General features: G+C 49.2%; 10 protein-coding genes across 10 annotated transcripts; 3 read left to right on the top strand and 7 right to left on the bottom strand.

Annotated features, from left to right (window-relative positions):
* Positions 1–194: 194 nt before the first annotated feature.
* On the top strand, positions 195–802 carry LCP9604111_958 (acyl-CoA thioesterase; the record flags this gene model as incomplete). The annotated part of the gene is made up of 2 exons (XM_039073305.1): positions 195–274; positions 334–802. The coding sequence occupies 2 exons, from the start codon at positions 195–197 to the stop codon at positions 800–802; spliced, it is 549 nt and encodes a 182-aa protein (XP_038933506.1).
* A 544-nt stretch (positions 803–1,346) lies between these two features.
* LCP9604111_960 (uncharacterized protein) lies at positions 1,347–1,841 on the bottom strand (the record flags this gene model as incomplete). The annotated part of the gene is made up of 1 exon (XM_039073317.1): positions 1,347–1,841. One exon carries the CDS (start codon positions 1,839–1,841, stop codon positions 1,347–1,349), a length of 495 nt encoding a protein of 164 aa, XP_038933508.1.
* A 1,056-nt stretch (positions 1,842–2,897) lies between these two features.
* On the top strand, positions 2,898–4,365 carry LCP9604111_961 (uncharacterized protein; the record flags this gene model as incomplete). Its single annotated transcript, XM_039073328.1, has 3 exons — positions 2,898–2,993; positions 4,037–4,070; positions 4,127–4,365. The coding sequence occupies 3 exons, from the start codon at positions 2,898–2,900 to the stop codon at positions 4,363–4,365; spliced, it is 369 nt and encodes a 122-aa protein (XP_038933509.1).
* A 1,292-nt stretch (positions 4,366–5,657) lies between these two features.
* Positions 5,658–7,583, top strand: LCP9604111_962 (uncharacterized protein; the record flags this gene model as incomplete). Its single annotated transcript, XM_039073339.1, has 4 exons — positions 5,658–6,900; positions 6,956–7,047; positions 7,122–7,140; positions 7,195–7,583. 4 exons carry the CDS (start codon positions 5,658–5,660, stop codon positions 7,581–7,583), a joined length of 1,743 nt encoding a protein of 580 aa, XP_038933510.1.
* Positions 7,584–9,206: 1,623 nt separating this feature from the next.
* Positions 9,207–10,852, bottom strand: LCP9604111_963 (pseudouridine synthase family protein; the record flags this gene model as incomplete). The annotated part of the gene is made up of 2 exons (XM_039073350.1): positions 9,207–10,556; positions 10,619–10,852. The coding sequence occupies 2 exons, from the start codon at positions 10,850–10,852 to the stop codon at positions 9,207–9,209; spliced, it is 1,584 nt and encodes a 527-aa protein (XP_038933511.1).
* A 783-nt stretch (positions 10,853–11,635) lies between these two features.
* LCP9604111_964 (sterol desaturase family protein) lies at positions 11,636–12,949 on the bottom strand (the record flags this gene model as incomplete). Its single annotated transcript, XM_039073361.1, has 5 exons — positions 11,636–12,194; positions 12,276–12,361; positions 12,442–12,682; positions 12,762–12,806; positions 12,945–12,949. The coding sequence occupies 5 exons, from the start codon at positions 12,947–12,949 to the stop codon at positions 11,636–11,638; spliced, it is 936 nt and encodes a 311-aa protein (XP_038933512.1).
* Positions 12,950–13,452: 503 nt separating this feature from the next.
* Positions 13,453–14,911, bottom strand: LCP9604111_965 (uncharacterized protein; the record flags this gene model as incomplete). Its single annotated transcript, XM_039073372.1, has 2 exons — positions 13,453–13,800; positions 13,874–14,911. 2 exons carry the CDS (start codon positions 14,909–14,911, stop codon positions 13,453–13,455), a joined length of 1,386 nt encoding a protein of 461 aa, XP_038933513.1.
* An 857-nt stretch (positions 14,912–15,768) lies between these two features.
* On the bottom strand, positions 15,769–16,789 carry LCP9604111_966 (60S ribosomal eL32 domain-containing protein; the record flags this gene model as incomplete). Its single annotated transcript, XM_039073383.1, has 5 exons — positions 15,769–15,877; positions 15,945–16,191; positions 16,443–16,482; positions 16,536–16,554; positions 16,761–16,789. 5 exons carry the CDS (start codon positions 16,787–16,789, stop codon positions 15,769–15,771), a joined length of 444 nt encoding a protein of 147 aa, XP_038933514.1.
* A 65-nt stretch (positions 16,790–16,854) lies between these two features.
* Positions 16,855–18,118, bottom strand: LCP9604111_967 (Gfo/Idh/MocA family protein; the record flags this gene model as incomplete). Its single annotated transcript, XM_039073394.1, has 5 exons — positions 16,855–17,354; positions 17,416–17,699; positions 17,770–17,948; positions 18,011–18,036; positions 18,088–18,118. The coding sequence occupies 5 exons, from the start codon at positions 18,116–18,118 to the stop codon at positions 16,855–16,857; spliced, it is 1,020 nt and encodes a 339-aa protein (XP_038933515.1).
* A 453-nt stretch (positions 18,119–18,571) lies between these two features.
* LCP9604111_968 (uncharacterized protein) lies at positions 18,572–19,508 on the bottom strand (the record flags this gene model as incomplete). The annotated part of the gene is made up of 2 exons (XM_039073405.1): positions 18,572–19,173; positions 19,328–19,508. The coding sequence occupies 2 exons, from the start codon at positions 19,506–19,508 to the stop codon at positions 18,572–18,574; spliced, it is 783 nt and encodes a 260-aa protein (XP_038933516.1).
* Between the last annotated feature and the right edge of the window lie 1,197 nt (positions 19,509–20,705).

The following is a 20,705-nucleotide window of genomic DNA, read 5'->3' on the forward strand; positions in this document are numbered from 1 at the left end:
ATATATAGAAAAGTATTTAGTTGTTGAGGATCAGATGAGAAACAAACCTCACGGATGAATCAAAATTACCTAATCACTGATATGCCGAGGTCCGTGTGGAGAGCATGTTATATCAAGGTTCAAGCATAAACACATACACAGATATTGTAGAATCACGCTTGAACCAAATCAAACCATCCCATCAGGAAAATAAAATGGCCACCGCAGAGTCCAAAGCTAGGAGGCAACGCAAGCGCAGCGACTATGGCTTCCACCAAGTACACCAGACCCGATGGTCAGTACCAGAACCACCGAACTAGCAGCCACGAAAGACACCGACACTAACACCCACAGGTTCGACAACGACATGTACGCACACCTCAATAACGCAGTGTACACGCACCTCTTCGACACAATTGCGAACACGTATTTAATCCAACACTGCGGGATGGACCCCTTCAGCGTGAACAACCCAACCCCAGCGCCGACTCACGGCCAGCCCTCCAATTTCCCCTCGCCATCGAACCTAGAAAGCAACGCCAACCAAATCGGCCTGATTGTCTCGACACAGGCTGATTTCTTTGGCTCCGTGCGCTTCCCGGATCTGCTGGTGGTCGGGCTGCGCGTTAATAAGCTTAGCAAGTCTAGCGTTACCTGGGAAGTGGGTATTTTCCGTGAGGGTGAGGAGGATGTGAAGATGGTTGGAACTTATACGCACGTTTTTGTGTTGAGGGAGACTATGCGGGTTGGGAAGACGGGGATGGAGGAGCGGACTAGACGGGGCTTGGAGAAGTTGCTTGTTAGGGACCAGGCGAAGTTGTGAGGGGGTTAGAATGTCAAAATTGGCCGCTGGGCTGGGCTTGTACATAGTTTTCTTATCGGAATATAGGTAGCCCCTTGCATTCCAGGGCAGTCGTCTGATTGTCTGGTTATAGATAGGGATTCTAACTTGAGATTGATCAAATGGTCCCTATAGGAATTCGAGATTCGAGAGAAAATAAGCGAGATATAGCAAGACACCTTATCTTGATTTGTATGGTATTTTGTCTTAGGAATGTGAGACGCCGTGAAGAAAAGACAAAAACGTGCCCCGTGTAGATCAAGTAGATCATCCAAAAAACCCTAGATCATTAAAAGTCTAATCTAACCTGAAATCTATGAGCCAAAAGAAAACCCGAAAACATATCCGTCGCCGTGACCAAAAACCGGAACCAAAGACTTTTGTGGTTATCATGAGAATAAAAGAGACACGCTAAATCGCTTCGCAATATCAAAACAACAGAATGGTAATACAAGTATGATGAAAGCTCAATCATAAGAAGGATTGTCATCTGACAACCTCAAGAGTTGTGGGTGAGACAAGGTGCTCATTCAAATTTGCCAGCAATGATGCTGCTGCAACGGGACACGCTGACACTGCTCGGAGGCGAGGCGCCGCGGCGGATGGTGTATCCATCTTCATCGAGCCACCACTTGGGGTAAGGGCCAAGAATGAAGTTGCCCTGAGCATCCCAGCCAGCGACCCAATGAATGCCGTCGTCAAGGAGGAAAAAGCGAAGCTTTTCGGGACGGCCGCCCTTGTGCAGCGGGGCGTCGAACCAGCGGCAGCGCTCCTCCAGTTCGGATTCAAACATGTAACGGTGGAGGATGCGACAGTAGACTAGTGCAGCAGGGACTTTTTCATCGTTTTCGCACCCATCCCGATGGATGAGGTGCCATCCGCGACCTTTGAGGAACTTGTATGTTCCCGGGACGGGGGAATCCCAGTGTTGTTCTTTGAGATTGCTGTCACGGTCGCCCTTCTGGAACCAGTAGGTAGGGCAGAAGATGGTGCGCGCACAGAGGAAGAGGTTGGGTGCCATGATTGAGGATGGTATCAATGAAGAAAAAAGGTTATGTGCAAGGATAACTTGTCCACGAAAATCGGAGGAGGAGTCCAAGTTGATATAGAAACAGCACTGGTGTACAAGGAATCTGAAGGGCTAGATCGGGCTATAAGTCGACAGCCATGGTGAAAAAAATAATAAAATATCAATCGGGTCGAAATCCAAGTTGAGATAGGAATTTGACGGGTCTTCCGCGTTCACGGGAGCTTGGTCAAGGACCGAGAAGAACTTTTTCAGGAGACAAAGAATGCAGAAGGGCACACTTGGCACGGGGTTGTGATCCGAGGCAAGGACTGGTTGGGAATGTCCAGTTCAAACAGCACTGGCCAGACAGTAAGGTGTATTCCGTTATCGATGCGGTGAGCAGGGGTTGGAGTGTTTTAAGTCGGGAAAAGGGGTCGTGATAAGCTTGTAGCTTTGCACGACGGAACAGCCTTTGTGATAGGAAATTGAGGAGGGAGGGTGGAAGGCGAATAGGGAGAGTTCAACAGAGCTTGGACGTGCAGCAATCGGCAACACGCAGTAGCACGCACAACGGGTGTTAGAGCTCAACCAGAGCGTGTGCTAGAGATAGGGCATTTAACTGGAGGAATGTCGCCATGGTGATGTGAGGAAGATATATATAAAAAGGGAAAATACGAAAATCCAGAAATCCGGAATGTGTGTTTGGATATATTTGGCGGTCAGATGTGTAACAGGGAAAAAGTCAATCGACCCGCTGGACAGCCACAACTGGCCTGCCCCGAGACACCGGGATTTTTCCGGGCTGACCCGCACAGCCTTGAGTGGCTGAAAATGGCTGAAATGGCTGAAATGGCTGACATCCGGTGGATTAGCTAACCCGCTGACCTCAGAGATTTTCACGTGCGGGGACTAGCCGAGGCTTGGCAATCCCATCGTTTGGCCCGGGGATTTTTCTCCGTCTCCCCTGGTTATCCTCTTTAGGGCCGATCCTTTTCCTTTGCTCCGTACACCGTCATGGCCTCCCCAATAATCGTTATGGACCGTTCTGACTCAATATTATAATCAATAATGCCCTCGAACACTTGGCATGCATTCCTAACGGGAAACTTCCAGGCTGCAGAATTCTTCGTGGCGCAGTTCTCGGCCTCAGCCCTATACTACTCCGTATGTTTCTCGGCATTTTAAGGCTGGCCGAGTTTATTCTGGTCTGGACTATTTGATGCCGATGGTCTTGGTTTTTCATTCCTCAGGGAAGCGTTCCACGACCTTCGATTGAAAGATTAGCCTGGCTATGATCAGCATAACTGTTATGGTGTGATGACTGCATGCCGCACCTTTTACTCATCATTATCTAGGCCTGAGACATCCCTGTCCCTGTCCATGTCCATGCATAATCACAATTCTGACTTGACTTGTCAACAAACCAGAAATCATAGCTCTGCCACCTGGTCGAGAGCCTCGCAGCTACAGGCGATCGCCAAGCAAATCCTTGCCAATTTTGCAATATGACACGACGCACGGCGTTAACGATAAGAAATCCTTTAATAATAATTGGAGAGAACAAAATCGACAGTTTGAATTTCTTTGATATCTGAACCCTAATCTTTCTTTCTTTTTCATGTCCTCGGGCCCCTTGTGTGTTGGCCTTCTTTCAAACTGCCAAGGTGAGATGATTTTCTCTCATCCACATCATTTGCAGTCCCTCGGGCCTTTTCGGGTTTCATGTTCCGTACCCGGGCCAAGCTTACTCGGGGCTCATCAAGTTGAGTACACAACATAGGTAGTCTAAAGAGGGTTTCTAAACCAGGACACTGGGGCAATAAGGGATACTTAGCCAGAATAACTGCAACATACTACATACGTACGCAATAAAACAACGGTCTTTACTTGTTCAGTATTACTTCCACGGCCAACCCTAAATAATGTACGGACTTGAGATAATGTGCTGCAAATAGGTGCTGTGATGAGCACATATAGTAGAACATTATGCGTCCGTTGTACCCGATGTCAACGAGATGACGTGAGGAATGACTCGACTAAAAGACAGGAGTCGTGGATCTTGCTATTAATTTCAACACACGTCGAGTACCTCCACTCCCGGGATCAAGGCTTGGATATATTTACATTATGTACAATATGCCTACATAGCGGTCGCCCACGATATAAACCGAGGACTAAGACAAGCTCTAAGACATAGGAATACTAAGTCGTGTGAACCCCAATTCCACTACTCCGTACCCCGTATGTACTCCCATCTTACCCCTTTCCTTCCAAAGGCTTACCTCCTTCCCTCTAAGCGGCATTTCTCCACCCAGGCCCAACTCGTCCACGCCAACCCACCACCTCCACACCAGTGGCGCCACCAATCCATTCTGGCAGCTCGTTGAGGTCATCGACGTTGTGGGCTATGCGTCAACTGGAGCGGAAAATCGGCCTAGCACCACCGCACCGCACCGTTACGTATTACGGAAAACGCGTCGAGCTGGCCCATCACGGCGTCCACGCGCTGTACAACAACCCCGACATGCATACATGATACGATGTGGATGTCTAGCAAGATGAATGGATATGAGGACTACGCCGGCGTAAAGCATGTTCGGAACCTGTTGGTTGGCATGTCTCAGTTAAGTGTCACTCCTGTCTGCGATCATGCGATGGATCCCTGCATCCACATGTCGACAGCCAGGGACGCTGCGGCGCCAAAAGTACCCTGTCTGCATTCAGGGCTTGGGTGATCCCCCGGCTTTGATGCCGCTCATCGGCGGCGAAGAGCTAAATATAATCAGTCGCGACGTCCTGCTGTCTGGACTTGGCGTCTGCCCCCGAGTACCTTGATAAAGGGATGCGCTGGCTTTATACGTCTTGGCGATATATAGTGTACATCGAGGGACCCGGACCAAAGAGTTTTCGGTTTTTCTCAGTCTTCCCTTCACTCCACAATCTCTCCCCCCTATTAACGACTTAGCAGAGAGAGAGAGAGAGAGAGAGAGAGAGTTTGATCCTCCTGTCATGACTCGATGTTGGTCCTCGAGAATTATTCAGATGTGGAAGACATGGTTGTGTAGGACGAGAAGCATTCTTTATGTTGTGCCTGCGGCTGGGGGATTCATGGGGCGAAGATCATTGCCCTTGTTGTAGAATACTGTTGGGACAGTGTTCTAAGGCCTTGTTTGTCATTATTAGTTATACAGCCCGAGATAGTTATGTTTGGATAGAACTAAACTACTATCGCTCCGACTGTCAGCTGGATATCGCCGGATATTTACATAAGAATAATCAACTCGGTATCTTTGACTCGGCTCAACCGGCATGACAAACTGCAAGTGTTGAATGATCGTAATAGGACCACTCGGATTTTGCCGATAAATAGCTCAAGTGTCTCGAGCAAGGAATAGGCGGCCTCCGTTGGACTTCCGCACCTGAAATATGCGCCAACCGTGTAGGATATCGCTATCATTTGCTCCTTCCGTTCGGATTCGTAGACAAGCTTTTACTAAGGTTTACGTGGATCCTCGGTGACACGACGGCTGGCGTCGGCGGCCAATGACAGAGCTCGTACGATGACGAAGCTTTCCTTTCCGGTGGGAAATGGGTCTACGTTACATCGGGGCGGACTGATAACTCGCTGCTTACTACTCCGTATTGGACAGACTGTTGATAGTCTATCGTAGTGGTTGGCACGCAATAGCACTATCTCCTGTCGACAATGGGCTTGTCTGTCCTGTATATGAAGATGATATTGTCCATAGAGACTCCCACTTTTGCCCTGCATCTCTATCTGGGCTTTGACCAATCATATACGTCTGTTAATATTGGCCGATTACTATCATGGCAGGCAATATCTTCGGCGCCAACGCGGGTGCTGCAACCGACGCTCATCTGCACGAGAAAGAAAAAACGGACACCAATGACCCTGCCGTCTCGATTTCTCGCGAGCCCCCGTCTGAAATTTCCGATGGCAATCGTTCGATCTACTTGGATTCTAGCATCACCTTCGAGAACTACGTCTACTGGGCTAAGCGGTCGCGCGAGATTGAAAAGCACATCTCGACTGACGATGTGGGATTTGCGCACTTGAGCAACAAGCTTTTTCGTAAAAAAAAGTCGGACGCTCTAGTGATAATGCAGGGAGAGATTGAGGAACAGGATGCCTCCGTCATGAAGGAGTCCAGCAAACCTACCAACACAATGAACGGCGCTAGCACAAGTGACAATTGGGGCATCACGGAGACAGAATGGGAACAGGCACAGCGGGCCGCGCGAACTGCAACATGGGGTTCGATCTTCTATCTCATTTCCACGGACATCCTTGGACCGACCAATGTCCCCTGGGCAATCAGTCAGATGGGCTTCGGACCGGGAGCTGTACTTTACACTGTTTTCGGCGCCATGGCTTGTTATTCCGGCTTGCAACTGTGGAGGATCTTCATCGGTCTTGACTCGACTCGATTCCCGATGCGCAATTATGGCGATATGGCTTTCCGTATCTACGGAGACTGGGCGCGCATTTTTGTGAACGTCCTCCAAAGCTTCCAGTTCTTCCTCAATGTGGCCCTGCTTATTGTAAGCAACGGACAAGGGCTGGCGCAGATGGCTGTCGGTGCCAATGGCAATGGGTTCCTTTGTTTCATCGCTGCTGAGGTGATCTTCATGGCCATCGGCTTTTTGCTCGGGCAGATCCGTACCCTGCAGCGCCTTTCTTACTTGGCCAACATTGCGGTCTGGCTGAATGTCATTGTCATCATCATGACCATGGTTGTGGTTCATGAGTATCCCCCTAACTACTCAGCCTCGCTGACTAGCTATGGGACCCAAAAGGGACCCGTGCAGACAAGCGGGTACTGGCCTGCGAGCTCAACCCTCAACGACAAAGTCAATGCTATGATGAACGCGGTTTTCGCGTACGGCGGTGCAACCCTCTTCAATGAGCTCATGGCTGAGATGAGACGGCCCTATGACTTCTGGAAGGGCTTTATCATTGCCGAGATATTCATCTACGTTTGCTACCTTGTCTCGGGTATGGTTGTGTATAGTGCGCAGGGCCAATTTACATTCAATCCTGCATACCAGGGTAAGTCGCATAGCTTCCACTGGAGATCTTGAGATTGCTAACAACCACGCAACAGGTATTCCAAACTCTGCCTACAGGTTCCAGACTTTAGGAACGCCATCTCATTTATCACCGGCGTCATCGCAGCCTTGCTCTATGGCAACATTGGTATCAAAGTCTTCTACTCCGCAGTTTTCCGCGACGTCTTCCGTTTCCCAGAATTAAACAGCCGAACTGGCAAGTGGGTGTGGATTGGTCTCGGTAAGCTCAGATATGCATCCCCTCTATCTGTGCACGCATTGATAATCCCTCTAGTGCCTGCCTACTGGGCTCTTGCCTGGGTGGTTGCCGCCGCAATCCCGCAAATCACCAATCTAACATCCTTCGTGGGAGCCGCCTGCATCTTGCAGTTTTCTTACACGTTCCCACCAATGTTGCTGGTTGGGTTCAACGTCCAGAATGATGCGATACTGCCTGATGAGATCAATTCGACAACCGGCCAGGTGCAGCGCATAGACAGCGGAATCAAGAGATGGATTAGAGGTTACAAGAAGAAGTTTGTGTGGAACACTTTTGATGTAATCTACTCGCTTCTTGCTTTGTCTGCCGCTGGTCTGGGAATTTGGGCTTCGGTCACTTCCATGCACACCAGTTTCGAGGAGGGTAAGCTGACCCATTTCACTTGTGCGAACCCGGCTGGATAGATCAGGTAGAAGGCAAGGATGGAGGAACATCAATCCTACAAGTACGGAGTAGTTAATGATAGACTTCATATTAAATCAAGACTTCATCCATTCCTCACTATGGACCAAACTCGAGGGATTTTGTTCAAGTTACCCCGAGATTGTAGGAACGATGCGAATACTGGGTGATACTCCTAATAGTATTCTTGATCCGAAAAATTATTTAGAATCAATATGTCCATTTACCTGGAAGGTACAGGACGGCCTCCATCAGTACGGTAGGGGGGTCGCATTGGCCAAAGTGGGGTCGCTGGTATAATCTCATACTCCTGAATGACAGATATGGAGAAAAGTTCCTTACGGAATTATGAAGTTGTCTCGATGCAATCTTGGCCGAGCGGTTTAAGGCGCCAGACTTAAGTGAACACTAACTAGTTTAGTGTGCGTTCTGGTCACGAAAGTGGCGTGGGTTCGAACCCCACAGGTTGCATACATTTTTTTATACTCTCAAATATTACTATATTTGGTATATGGCGTTGGTAGGGGACAGGCAACTGTACTTTCCACTGACTATAACAACCACTAATTTTAGTGAGCGTTCTGGTCAGAACCAATTATGTTGTACGAGCTTATGTACGTCAGGACTTTGTCCTGGCACACTTTTACCGCCTTTTTATCTGATGGAGCTCCAAGTCCTGGTAACTAATCTTGCAACTACTATAAAACAAGTGAACACCAAGACTAGGAGTTTATCAGATTGATGTTGAGTATTATGATGACAACGAGAAACTAACAATACGTTGAAAGTGGACTATAAAAAAAGATATGCAACCTGTGGGAATCGAACCCACGCCACTTTCGTGACTAGAATGCTCACTGAAACAGTGAAAGATGTAATCTCTTGAGTCTAGCGCCTTAACCGCTCGGCCAAAGTTGCGAAATCGATATTTTTAGAATCGATATAGTGTTTTTTGAACCGGATATCCGTGAATGTTCCTACAGGCAAAAATCGCCGCGACACCAACAAACGCTCCTTGACGGCGGCGCGAGTAATACTTATCTCGCCCCGTCATTAAGAAGTTGAACTGTTTCATAAAGCCAGGTTCCCGCTCTTAGTCACCGTTGCCAACGATGAAGGTACTATGACCGGCTATTCGTACTATTATATAGGAAGCCTGGGAGGCAGTGCTAGAAAGCAAAGCGAGGGTATGCCCCGAAGAACGCAAGACATTATTACAGACAATGGCGGGGCACCAATTGGTAGGTGGTATGAAATGGGACATCTTGTGTCTCACAGTATCCTGCCTACCGAAATCTCTAGCAGAGTATCAAGCCAAAGTTTCATATAGATAGCGATGCGGACTATGTACTAGAAGTGGTATGCTATACGGGGTTTGATAGATTGCATATATCACTATAAAACTTCGAAATAGAACTTCGAAAAGCAGCAAATCTATGTTAGGGATGAAACCAAAAATCAATGCATCGAGATGTCATGGAAGACCAAGACCAAAACGCTATGCTCGTGAATTTTTCATGGCAGGTCAGCAGAGTGGTATCATGAAGACAAAGACAAAGACATCCGGAGAAATATGATATATAGAGAAGGTATTTTCAAGAAAGGAACCCTAAAAGACAAGATCATTAGTTCGTAGCCGCAGCAGCCTCCGTGGCTTCGCCGAGAGACACGTTCATTCCTGCGGCCTCGGAGAGATTAACCAGACCAACGCCTTCCAAAAGCACAGAGCCAGTCTTTGAGTCTGCGGCAAAGTCATCATCACCCAAACCAGCCGGGATAGTCCCATTTCCAATGACAACTTCCTCGCCTTCAGCAGCAGGAACCCAGTCCGGACACTCGCGGGGACCGTCCATGCCCGCAGGAGGCAAGCCCCAGCGAGGCATAGGGCTGCGGTAAGCCCAATCACCATCGCGGTCGGCATACGCAACAGCATGCAAGAAGATACCCAGCTCATGAGGGCCCGGGTCCGAGTACAGCTCAGTGCCACAGACTTCACAGAGATTTCCGGACAGACGCTCGCCCTTGCGCTTTTCATAGTCCTCAGCTGCGGCCACCTGCTCGCGGTGCATGATCTCGTTGACAAGCACCGGGTCGGTGCCCGGCGGGACATTCGGCGCCGCGGTCAGGTGTGTGCGGTACGAGACCGTGTCGGGGATTTCCGTCTTACCCATGAGAGATAACCGCGCGACGATCTCTTCATCGCGCTCTGCGGTCACCTCGGCTTTGCCAAGCTCAGGCCCGAACACACGGCGGTTGGAGTAGATAGGGTCGTTGGTGATCGGATGGCCTAAGAACTGGAGGTGGACACGGATTTGGTGAGTACGGCCTGTCAGCGGGAAACAGTGCACGATACTGTAGCCCTCGGACTCATTGGCGAATGCCGGGACTGGAGTAGCGGGACGCTGCTCGTCGCTAGACGATTCGGTCTCCTTTGCTGCCTCGGGAGGGTAGTAAGCCAAGCGACGGAACTTGGTTGTCGCTTCTTTACCGGTGGCGCGCACACGGTTGAGACCCAGCTTCGGGCTCACCTGCATGATTGGCTGGTCGCAGACAACCACGCCGTCTGGGAACTTGCCCTTCACGCGCGCGACATACTCTTTCTGCACGGACCGGGCCTTGAGCGCGGTGGCCATTTTCTCGGCGCCCTTGGCATGCTTTCCAATGAACATAATTCCAGACGTCAATCGGTCAAGTCGGTTGCATGGACGAGGTAACCATTCGGAGCTGCGCTCGGATCGCAGGATTTCGATGACGGTGTTGAAGTGGTATCGACCCGCGGCGTGCACCGGTACGCCAGCAGGCTTATCAATGACCAAGAGGTCATCATCCTCATGAATGATTCCGACAGGAAGGCTAGTAACGGGCGGTTCGTGGCGGTGGAGGGTGTGTGAGATGACCTGGCCGTTCTTAAGTGTCGTTTCGGGGCGGGCTGTCACACCGTTCACCTGCACAAGGCCATCCTCCAGGGCTTTCCTCTGGTAATTGTCAGTTTGCGATTCTTCTACCTGAAGATCCACATCTCGACGCATTCACGTACATAGTATTCTGGCTTCCGGTCGCGAAACTCGGAAGTGAAGATCTCGACCAGCTGGCGACCCCGCCATCGCTCCTTGCAGTTGGTATTATAAGTGTAATGGTACGGTGTGACACGACGGAAACCACCGTCCAAATAGTAAGGCGCAGGCCATGGATCGCAAGGGGTCACGAGCACGTCGGGAGTCTTTTCAACCGGTTTGGAGGGGGGTACTTGATCGACCGTCGTGAGGGCCATGGTGGGCAACTTGAGCTTGCCTTGCCGTAGCAAATAGGCCGTGATACGAGGTGAGTGAGCCAGATGGGCGACAGAGGTGCCAGACGGAGAATTGAAGAGACCTGGAAAGATTCGAGATTCCAAAAAAATTATAAGAAAAGTTAAGATTCAACAAGTCGCCCCACATGAACAAATAATATCACATTCCACAGAGCATTTATTGTCTGCCCCAGAAATTTAAGTATGCGACAGCCAATCATATCGATGATAAGGTGGAAAAGTAAAAAAAGATATGCAACCTGTGGGAATCGAACCCACGCCACTTTCGTGACTAGAATGCTCACTTAAATCAGTGAAAGAGGTAAGTCTCTTGAGTCTAGCGCCTTAACCGCTCGGCCAAAGTTGCAAGATTGATATTTTTAGTTTGAAGATATTGCTCTATGAATAGCTGAGCAAGGCAAGAAGTTATCAAACATCGATAGTTGGACTATCGGATATAGCACTCATAATCGCGCCATGGACGTTCTTCGAAAATTGTTCGAAGAGTCAGTTCTCATCACAGAGCCACAAATCGTATGTTAATCGAGACAGGCCGCTTCATCTTTGCCATCTCTCGGCTACGGCATAAGTTTAGCGATGTTTAGAAAACCAATTAATTTCAAGGATAGATAAGTCTAGTCATGGTAAATCAACCCTTGAACGATACCATACAAAAGGCTATCATCTATCAGGTAAAAAGCTCCAGACAGAGCCAACGCCCAAATTGAAGAGAAGATAGGCAGACCGTCACTGCTAACGCTCGGATCATTGTGTCTTCTTCGCCTTCGCCTTTTTCTCTCTTCGGCGCTTCAGGGCATCCGGAGTGTATTCGGTGTCAAGGAGGTAGTCCCACCAGCGGAAGCTGCTTGCGTAGTTCCCAATGAATTTCTCATGGTGGAGGTCGTGATGATCAGCACCAGCCCAGAAAGGCAAGAAATGGTGAAGACTGTAAGGAAAGTCATAGCCACTGTGGGCATCGATAGCCTGGAACAGGCGCAACACAATCCAGATATACATAGTGAGAATATGTAGGTCACCGGTGAAAGCACACCAGAGGATCGGGCAGCTGACAGTCCCGAAGCCGAGAATCATCACTTCAATAGGAGAAGCATATTCGGCAGCCAAACCAAATGGTGCGGAATACTGATGGTGAACTTTGTGAATCGCCTTGTAGAGTGGACCCCAATGAAGAGCTCGGTGCATAAAATAGTGCCAAGTGTCCTCCATGACGAAAAAGATTGCAATCTGATATGCCATAGTCCAGGGAGACGGAAAAGGAATCGATGTTGATAGACCGCAGAACTGGGCCATTGGGTGGAAAAGCCTAGAAGAGCCGTTAGTAATCCATCGGGCCCGAGAGGCAAACGTCCGGTAGAATACCACTCCGTCGAGGGCAGGAACGTACCAGATTTGAGGAAGTTCGACGGTGAAGTGGCTCAGAAGCACAAACCTGGCGCAGTCCCATTGCTCGCGTAGTGAAGGCACTTTGCTCTGAAGCAGAATGTTAGTTTCCATGGCAGCTGGAATCGGGTTGATTTCGGCTAGTGCCATGTGTTAGGCTTGCCACTTACACTTTGAATCTTGTATCTCTTGAAGAAACCCAAGCTATCGATGAAGACCCACGGAAGAGAGCGGCCGAAGTAGACCAACTCGTGGATGAGGAAGGACATGATGCCAGTGGCCAGGACATCATTCTGCATCCACGCATACCATGCGACCCACAATCTCTCTGCCACGCTCAGATGGGTATTGAATTTGGTGATATCCTGATACTGGCCCCAATAGGTGCCGGGGGGCAGCACGGTAGAATTCCTAGGAGAAAAAGGGTCAATATGCGACAAATCCCACAAAAGAGTATAATTCAACCACCCAGGGGGGGAAGGAGACATACATTGTGGTTCCTAGCAGGTCTTGAATAAGAGAGAAGAAGCAGAGGCTGAGAGAAGGAGAAGACTATTTCGTGAAGAGGGGAGTGAAAAAAGAAAGGATCTGGGAAGAGCACTATGTGCTATATAGTGTACAGTACTCCGTATATTCCCTACTATTAAATCCCAATCCTGTTAAATTGGTATACCACATACAGGAAGGTTCCAGGCAGCCAAACAGAGGCGGGCAAATGCGTATTATCCAGTTTGGTGGGGCTCGGATGGCTATCGGCCCGTCTGTGGCCTGACCTTTGCGGCGATGACTTTTATATTCCGGCCTGGTCTCATCTCCTGGTCTCACCACTTCGGGAATGGCCTGCTCCGAGTCATCGAAAGCAGCACTTAATGGGCTAATTTAAGTATCCAATCAAATTTCTTCTTTTGCCGATATCTTATCCGGGAGAGATAGCTGATTAAAACTACTGTACACAGACTAGCCCAGCAAGCCCTAAGAACCTATACAGCACACCATCCACTTCCCAATAAACAACCAGTTCATGTATAATTCTTTACCAGTTTCGCTTCCCAGCCAACGCTACGAATATTGCTATTTTTCAACCTTGATGCAAAACCCAACCAGCCCAAAACATAACTACGCCAAACGCCTGATAATGTATCCCAACAATAGACAGACGCAACAACCCAAAATCCCAAACTCTAGCTGGTCACCCACGCCACATTCTCACACTGCTCCATCCGCTCCAACGCAGCATCAACCCGCCATAGCATCGTCCCTGACTGCGTGCCTGGCTGGGGCTTCCCACGCAGCACCGCATTGGACGTTGTGCAGCGCGAGTCAGCTGTCAGGCGGTACTGGATGCATTCTGGATCTGCAGCGCAGTAGTCCGCACAGGAAGCGAAAGAAGTCGGCGTCTTGGGTCCCTTGTAATCTTCTTTGTCGTCGCCTTTGCTCGCAAAGTTATCCCAGTTGTCTAGGTGGTCTGCGAGGGTTGGGCGGATGAGGTTGCGGAAGATGTCGCTGTATGTAAGAACGCTTGAGTTTGACTGGGCTTTTTGTCAGTAACATATTCCAGGGAGATGGATATACCGCCAAAAAAGGGAAAAGAAAGCAACTCACAGTCGCAAACCACTGCTGCTCGAATTCCCAAAACCGATCCACATCCGCCGGCGTCATATGGTGGAAAGTAAAAGGCGCAAAACACCAAGGTATCTTCGCATAAGCCTCATGCAACATATCCTGCTCCCAAACCGACTGAGTAGTCACATGCGGCCAAGACCAAGTAAGCCTAATACCCGCAGCAGCAAGCGCCCTCCCAAGCACACAATCGCCCGCCCATTCCTGGTTCGTGATCGCATCCCACGCATCAACACTCATTTTATGGAAATCCGCCACGGTATGAATAGCCGCATGAGACAGCACAAACCCCGACCCACCATGCGCAAACAAAGTCGACCCAATCTGCATCTGATTCCCCAGATACAGCTTGTCTTCGGGGTTGAAATGCGCCAGCCACGCGAGCAGGTTCGGCCAGATCGGGTACGTGTCTGCTTCGAGGAAGACGAACCACTTGGCGTCTGGCTTCGCGCGCAGCGCGGTGTGGATCATCGGGAGGAATTTCCACTTATCCAGCTTCCAGCCTGGGTTGTCCATCATCCCAGCTGGGCCGTTGGCGACTTTCGTATGGTCTTGGGAGGTTAGGGCTGTGTGTCCGCCTGTGCGGGCGCGGTTGTATATAGCGAAGTCTTGGTTGCTTTGTTTGAGGGTGTCGGAGACGTTGAGGAAGACGTCGTGGGTGCGTGTACCGGCTATGTCTTCTTCGAAGTCTGAGACGATTATCTTGTGCGGCACGCAGCGGAGAGTCGTTCTTAAGTGTACAGGGACTTTGTTTTGCGCTTCCGTGATGCCCGTTTTTACCACTACCAGCACTGAGTCCATTCCCGTGTCTGTCGGGCAGGATGATGGTACATGGTGGGTTTCAGTTTTTGAGTCGGTCTCGTTGTATGTATCAATCGTTAGCCCGGAGACGGATCCGACCACGTCCTGCGTGGTCTTTGAGCCGAAATCGGCGTGGATAAATTGGAGTATCAAGAGGATGAGAACCACCGGGCCCAGGATAAGTACCCAGCGACCATATCGGGGCGGGAGAGAAGGCATGTTCAGAGATTGAAAACTCTAGAGGTGGGGAGGAAGAGAATCGGAGAAAGCGGCTTCAGTGAATATGGAAAGATCTATTGGTCTCCATATCCAGATGAAGACCGAAATATAAAATATAAAAGTCGATGGGATCTTCAGGAGGGGCCTTGAGTTCTTAAGTGATGGGCGCGTGGGGCTGATTCAAGTTCAAGGTCTATGTACATCAGTGACATCCAAACCAGGGCTATTATGGCACCATTATTCATGAGGGTTAGTTAATTAGTGTGAGACCTTGACCCGGATAAAGGATGTCAGGTATGCTGATCCTGTCCTGTCCTGGCTCTATCCTCCTGGGTTATGTCGTGCTTCAATGTCCTCTCGGATATCTAGGGCTTCTTTGTCCGTGTTACGTACGTCACCACATGGGGTGGGTCCGATGATCTGAAACGTGAGGTATTGATGTGATATTGATCGATAATAGGGAATGGAGTTTCACATTATGTTAATATGTTAGAGAGGGTGGGAGTAAAGGTCAAGGGAAGTTTAAGACCACTTGTTTCAGGGTTACGATTTGCCTGGTACACCCATGCGCTATACTGGTACACTAGAGTATGTACAACTACATGTACAAGGCCAGATTAGAATCTGAGACACCTTTAAATATCTTGGAACCAAAAAGGATTTTTGCAATTTTTGTTGTCATTTCAGAGAACAATTCTCTCGCTTCACAGCGCCCGGCACTATGACAAGGCCCGAGCCGGACATGCCATGCACAATCCTTAAATTTCGTTATCGCCAGAGAAGTAGTATCGCCATACAAAAACCCCGACCTCGTGCACCAATCCCAATGAAAAGGAAACAAACTGGGTTTATTCCATTTATGCCTCGGTGGTGACACGGCCCTTGGGGTTAGTGACCTTAACACCGAGAGCCTTGGCCTTCTCAATAATCTCGACACGCTTGCGGGAAGAAACGGCGTGGCCGATCCTGTAGAAATTGTTAGCGTATGACTCATATAACACGACTTAGTCGCTCCAACAGGCGCAGGACGTACTCAGCAGCGAAGGTGCGGTTGTGCATGAGGAGGAGCTCAACGTCCTTGGTGTTGTGGACGAGGAAAGCCTTGTGGCCGGAGGGCATCATGTGGCGGGTCTTCTTGTTGGAACCGAAACCGATGGAGGGCATGGCCATCTGGCCCTTGAAACGGCGACGGACGCAGTTATCAATACCCTTGGGCTTGCGCCACGAGGCGCCAACGCGCATGAACCGGTCAGACTGGTGACGGTTGAAGCGGTTCGTGCCTAATTGCGGTCGATGTCAGTCCTCCGATTGTGAATGTGAGAAATCCGTGCTCTTTTCAGCCTCCACGACTCTGCGGATAATGTCGCCCTTCGATCCAAGACAAATGTTGATTTTTTCCCAGTGATCCTCCAATGCTCTTCGTTTGGTGCATCTTGCTGAGCTTGCTTGTTTCATTTTGTTGACGATCGAAGGGCGATGGTATCCAGGGCATGGGTACGAAAAGGAATGGAACAGGTGATCGGGAACATACGCTTCTTCACGATAGGGATGTGCTGCTTAGCGGCGACCATCTGGAATCAAAATTAGTGACTGAATCGAATATCATGCGCATTTGGTGACTGACCTTGTCGGTATTGTTGGGTCTCGCCGGGCGTTCGAGAGTTGTCGGGTTCGGAGTTCAATCTCGAAAACTTCTCTCTCAGGTTCTCCCGCAGCAGAGTGGGAGACCCACACTAGTGCGCTTTGGGCGAACTAAGCGAAAGCAGACCACTTATGTCAGCCTAGGGCTGGTCCAGCCCTAGCCCTACTATTCCTCTTTGGGCGATATCTGGGGATGTTCTAGGTATACATGGGTCTCTCATTATGCTGCACGTTCATCTTGGGGATTCTATATTGTTCATTTATATGTCATATTCTGGACTGATTTCTCCAGTATGTAACTATCACTGCAAATGCAACTGAACCTTCTCGCCATCTTTCTCGCCACTCCGCAACATCTGCTCCAAGATCTCAAGATCCGCCAATGCTTCCTCGGGAGACTGTCTGCTGTCGGGTTTTCCATTCACAATTGAGTCTGCAAACGCAGCAACCTCTGGCAAAACACCCCTGCCATCAAACTCCACATGGTGCTTCTCGCCATTAACTGTCACATCATCGAAGTTCAAGGTGACGACACCTTTCTCGCAAGCAAACTCGAAAATCTGATCATTAAATGACGATCCCCACGACAAAGAGATAACACCCGTAGCACCAGATTTAGTCTTCGCGACGGCATCCACTGTATCAACGGGTGGCAGGAATGGTTTTTGCAGCTGCGACTGCGCCGACAGAATGCTAAGACGCTCCGTGGGGCCTAGAATCAGGCGCAGCGCAGCAGTCATGTGCACACCACCGTCCAAAAGGAATCCACCCTGGTATTCAGGGGTCTTGCGCCAGGCGGTGTCTAGTTCAATATAGTCAGTCGCTATAAGACCATTCATGTAGTTCACTGGGACTGGACGTACGGAAGTACTTGTTCTCTTTGTCCATCAGGCTGTGAACGTTGACGCGGAAATTCTGGATTTTGCCCAGTTTTTGAACTTGCTCTGCTGCGAAGAGGAACTTTGTGATATAACGGAAGTTCTCAGCGACGGCCCAGAAGACCTTACTGGTGTCGATATTACTCTTGTACCAGTTCAAAAGTTCTTGGGCAGTGGCGACATCCTTAGCGATAGGCTTCTCGGACAAGACATGCTTACCGGCGAGCAGTGCTTTCCGAATAAACTCCGGCTGAACCAGGATGGGAAGCCTGTCGGAATTGAGAGTTAGTGTTTTACTCTGTTTGAGTTGAATCTAGAGAAATCGGGGTGATCCCGTACGCAATAATCACAGCGCCGATATCTGAACGAGCCAGTAGATCGGTGTAGGACTTGCCGGAGCCTGAGTCTTCGGAGTAGAGATCGACTTCAGACGTGCCGCTAGCGAGGTCCTGGGCTGACTTCAAGGTTCGAGAATAGATAGCCTTGAGTTGGAAATTTGAGACAGCTTGGACGGCGGGCTGTTTATTAGTTAGTTCAGTATATTACATAGAATATGGGATCATTGGAGAGTTTGTCATACTAGATGCTGCTCTTTCGCAAAGAGACCTGCTGAATGTTAGCCAATACAAACAACGTAGAGTATACAAAAATATGTACCACTGCCAATGATTGCCACGCCGATAGACATGATTAATAGTAATAAGTGTGATAGAATCGAGAAGAAAGATGTTTCGTTGCAGTACTTCGGTGCTATTAAAGGAAGTCCAACAGTGGGGAACAACACTTTAAACTGCGGGAAGGTCCAACCTTGACGCACGTCATTTGGTCGGCTGCATTACCTATTTAAGTAGTACATCATAGGTGACATGCATGTATACCGTCTGATATATCAAGTTACAATTCAAGTCAAATTAAAAAAAACACATTCATAACCAGACAAAAAGTCAATATGAACTGTACACTCCATAACCCCGGTTGCGCCCAATATCAAAGGGGATCCAAATCCCCAAATGCGACCAAATAGACGCCAAATCATGTCCATCGTCGAATAATCCAATCGTACCGGTCATAAGAAGACAAAAAAATCCAACACATCAACTCAAAACCTTCCAACGTTCCAATGTTCCAATGTTGAAACCCGTCATTGATTAACCAATGCCCTCAATCGCTCCACGCGCGCCACAGCATTCTCCAACCTCTCCAACCGACCGCGCTTCTCCACATCCCTCTTTTCCAGCACAGCAACCCTCTCCTCAAGCTTCGCGCGAGCCTTGCGCTCCTCTGCGACCATCTCATTTGCCTGACTGAAAAGCTGCACCGTCAACTCCTCTAGCTCGGTACTCGCCAGCGAGAGTTGCGACTCGGCAGCCTCGCGCAGTTTCTGCTCGCGCGCAAGCGCATCCTGCAGCTCGGAGGTGTGCTCGCTGTTCGCGGGGGACATGTGTAGGAGTGGTGTTCCCAGCGCGGTCGGGGTACTTGGGAGGGGGCCGCTGGATGCTGCTGGTGCGGGGGTTGCGCTGCCACGTCGGTAGGGGAGGAAGGAGGCTAGGTTTGTGAGGCGGCTGTGGTATGTTTGTCGTTGGGATTGAGATTCTGAGGATGTTGGGCGCTGTGGTGATGAATGGTCGGCTCGGGAGGGGGGTCTTCCCAGTGAAGAGCTGCTGCGCGGGGTGTGGTAGGCTCCTTGGGGCTGGGAGGCGCGGAGACGGCGGAGTTCGTCTTCGTACTCGCTAAGTTTGGAGGCTGTTTGCGATCGGGTTAGCGGGGATTCTTGTTTTTAAGGGTTGGATTGGAAGAAGGGGAAGGGGGGGAAAGTATTGTCTTCTCTGTAGACGCGGGATCGCATTCATGCTACACTTGTGTGTATGTAGTCTGTAGAGATCCTTCACAGGCTTACCTGCAGCCAAAGCGCGCGCTGTCAACGTATGCACTTGCCCCTCCAACTCCTGGATTCTATCGTGGGCGCCAGAACCATCTTGGGGAAAGCCTTCACCCCAACACATGGGACATTTATTTTCTGATATAACGACACCCTTCATGGCCGGTATGACAAGCGTGGTGACGGATGTTGTTGACATGGTATGGGTTTTACCCCGGGATTGACAGGGTTTAATGTTTTGAACTAGGCGTACTAGGGTTGCAACGGTGGGTTGACGGGGTTTAAGAAGAACCCAAGTGATAGAAAGGGAAAAGGAAAAAGAATTTAAAAGGCTGAAAATCATACGAATCCCTGGCCCTTCGAAGGGGTTTCAATTAAATCCATGCCGGCCACTCCATTTCTTGGCCAATCGCATCTCCTTGGTTCCTGGATGATCTCATAAGATGTTAGAATGAATGAATTTGACTGGAGACTCAACTATAGTCCAACTATATTCAACTGTATTCACACTATTTCGAAAACAGACACAGTTCACTATATACTATAGTGACATCTCACACCCTCGGTCGTTGTATTAATATGCCACGTTCTTCAAACTGTTCGAGACTAGTGGATCCTATTTATACCCTTGCGTCCAATAGTCCAAGTGGAAATCTATTTTCCATGCTATTACTGCTAAAATTAGACATAAGAGACATAGAGTCTCAGTATAAGCATCGTGGAAAAGGTCTGTTCTTCTCGAAGTATCGTAGATATGTATTTATAGCCTAAAGAATTCTACAAAAACAACTTTCGGTGAACATTTCATTCTATGCTAAGCGGAAATTCAATTCAAAAAGGTTAGTACGCAGAAATGGAGCAAGGACCATCGAGACAACTCTGCCATGCAAAGACCCCAAAGAATTGAATTAGCAGTCACAGAAAGAAGAGCAGGAACAGGAATTGATTTCGTCAACGTTGTGCTCATGAGAGGGGTGCTCATAATGACTATTCTCGCAGAGTCGTCTTATTCACATGGCCGAGAACGGAGAAAGAAGAAGAGTGTCAACACTCCGACTTCCCCGTAGGTCCCAATGGCAGACAGGAACGAGAAAGAAACAGGACCACCCGTGGTCAATCAAACGGAAGAGAGGAGAAAGTTGAGAGAACAAGAAAACAGGGCAAGGGAAAAAAAAATAAAATGGAACATGTAGTATTCGTTTCGCATCGGCTGTAATGGTCATGGGCAGATCACTTTGAGTCACGCATGGGAATAATAGCTAGATAGCGAACAAGACATAAAATGAAACTTTTCGGATTGCCAGATCATCAAAGCGAGGACTAGATGTATATCGGAAAATCTAGCCCACGAAAAAGGAGAAGAGATCATGAAACCAAAGGGCAAAAGAGACGAAGT

The sequence above is a fragment of the Penicillium roqueforti genome (genome assembly GCF_015533775.1).
Source record: "Penicillium roqueforti strain LCP96 04111 chromosome Unknown scaffold_01, whole genome shotgun sequence".
In the NCBI taxonomy this organism is placed as follows: Eukaryota; Fungi; Ascomycota; class Eurotiomycetes; order Eurotiales; family Aspergillaceae; genus Penicillium; species Penicillium roqueforti.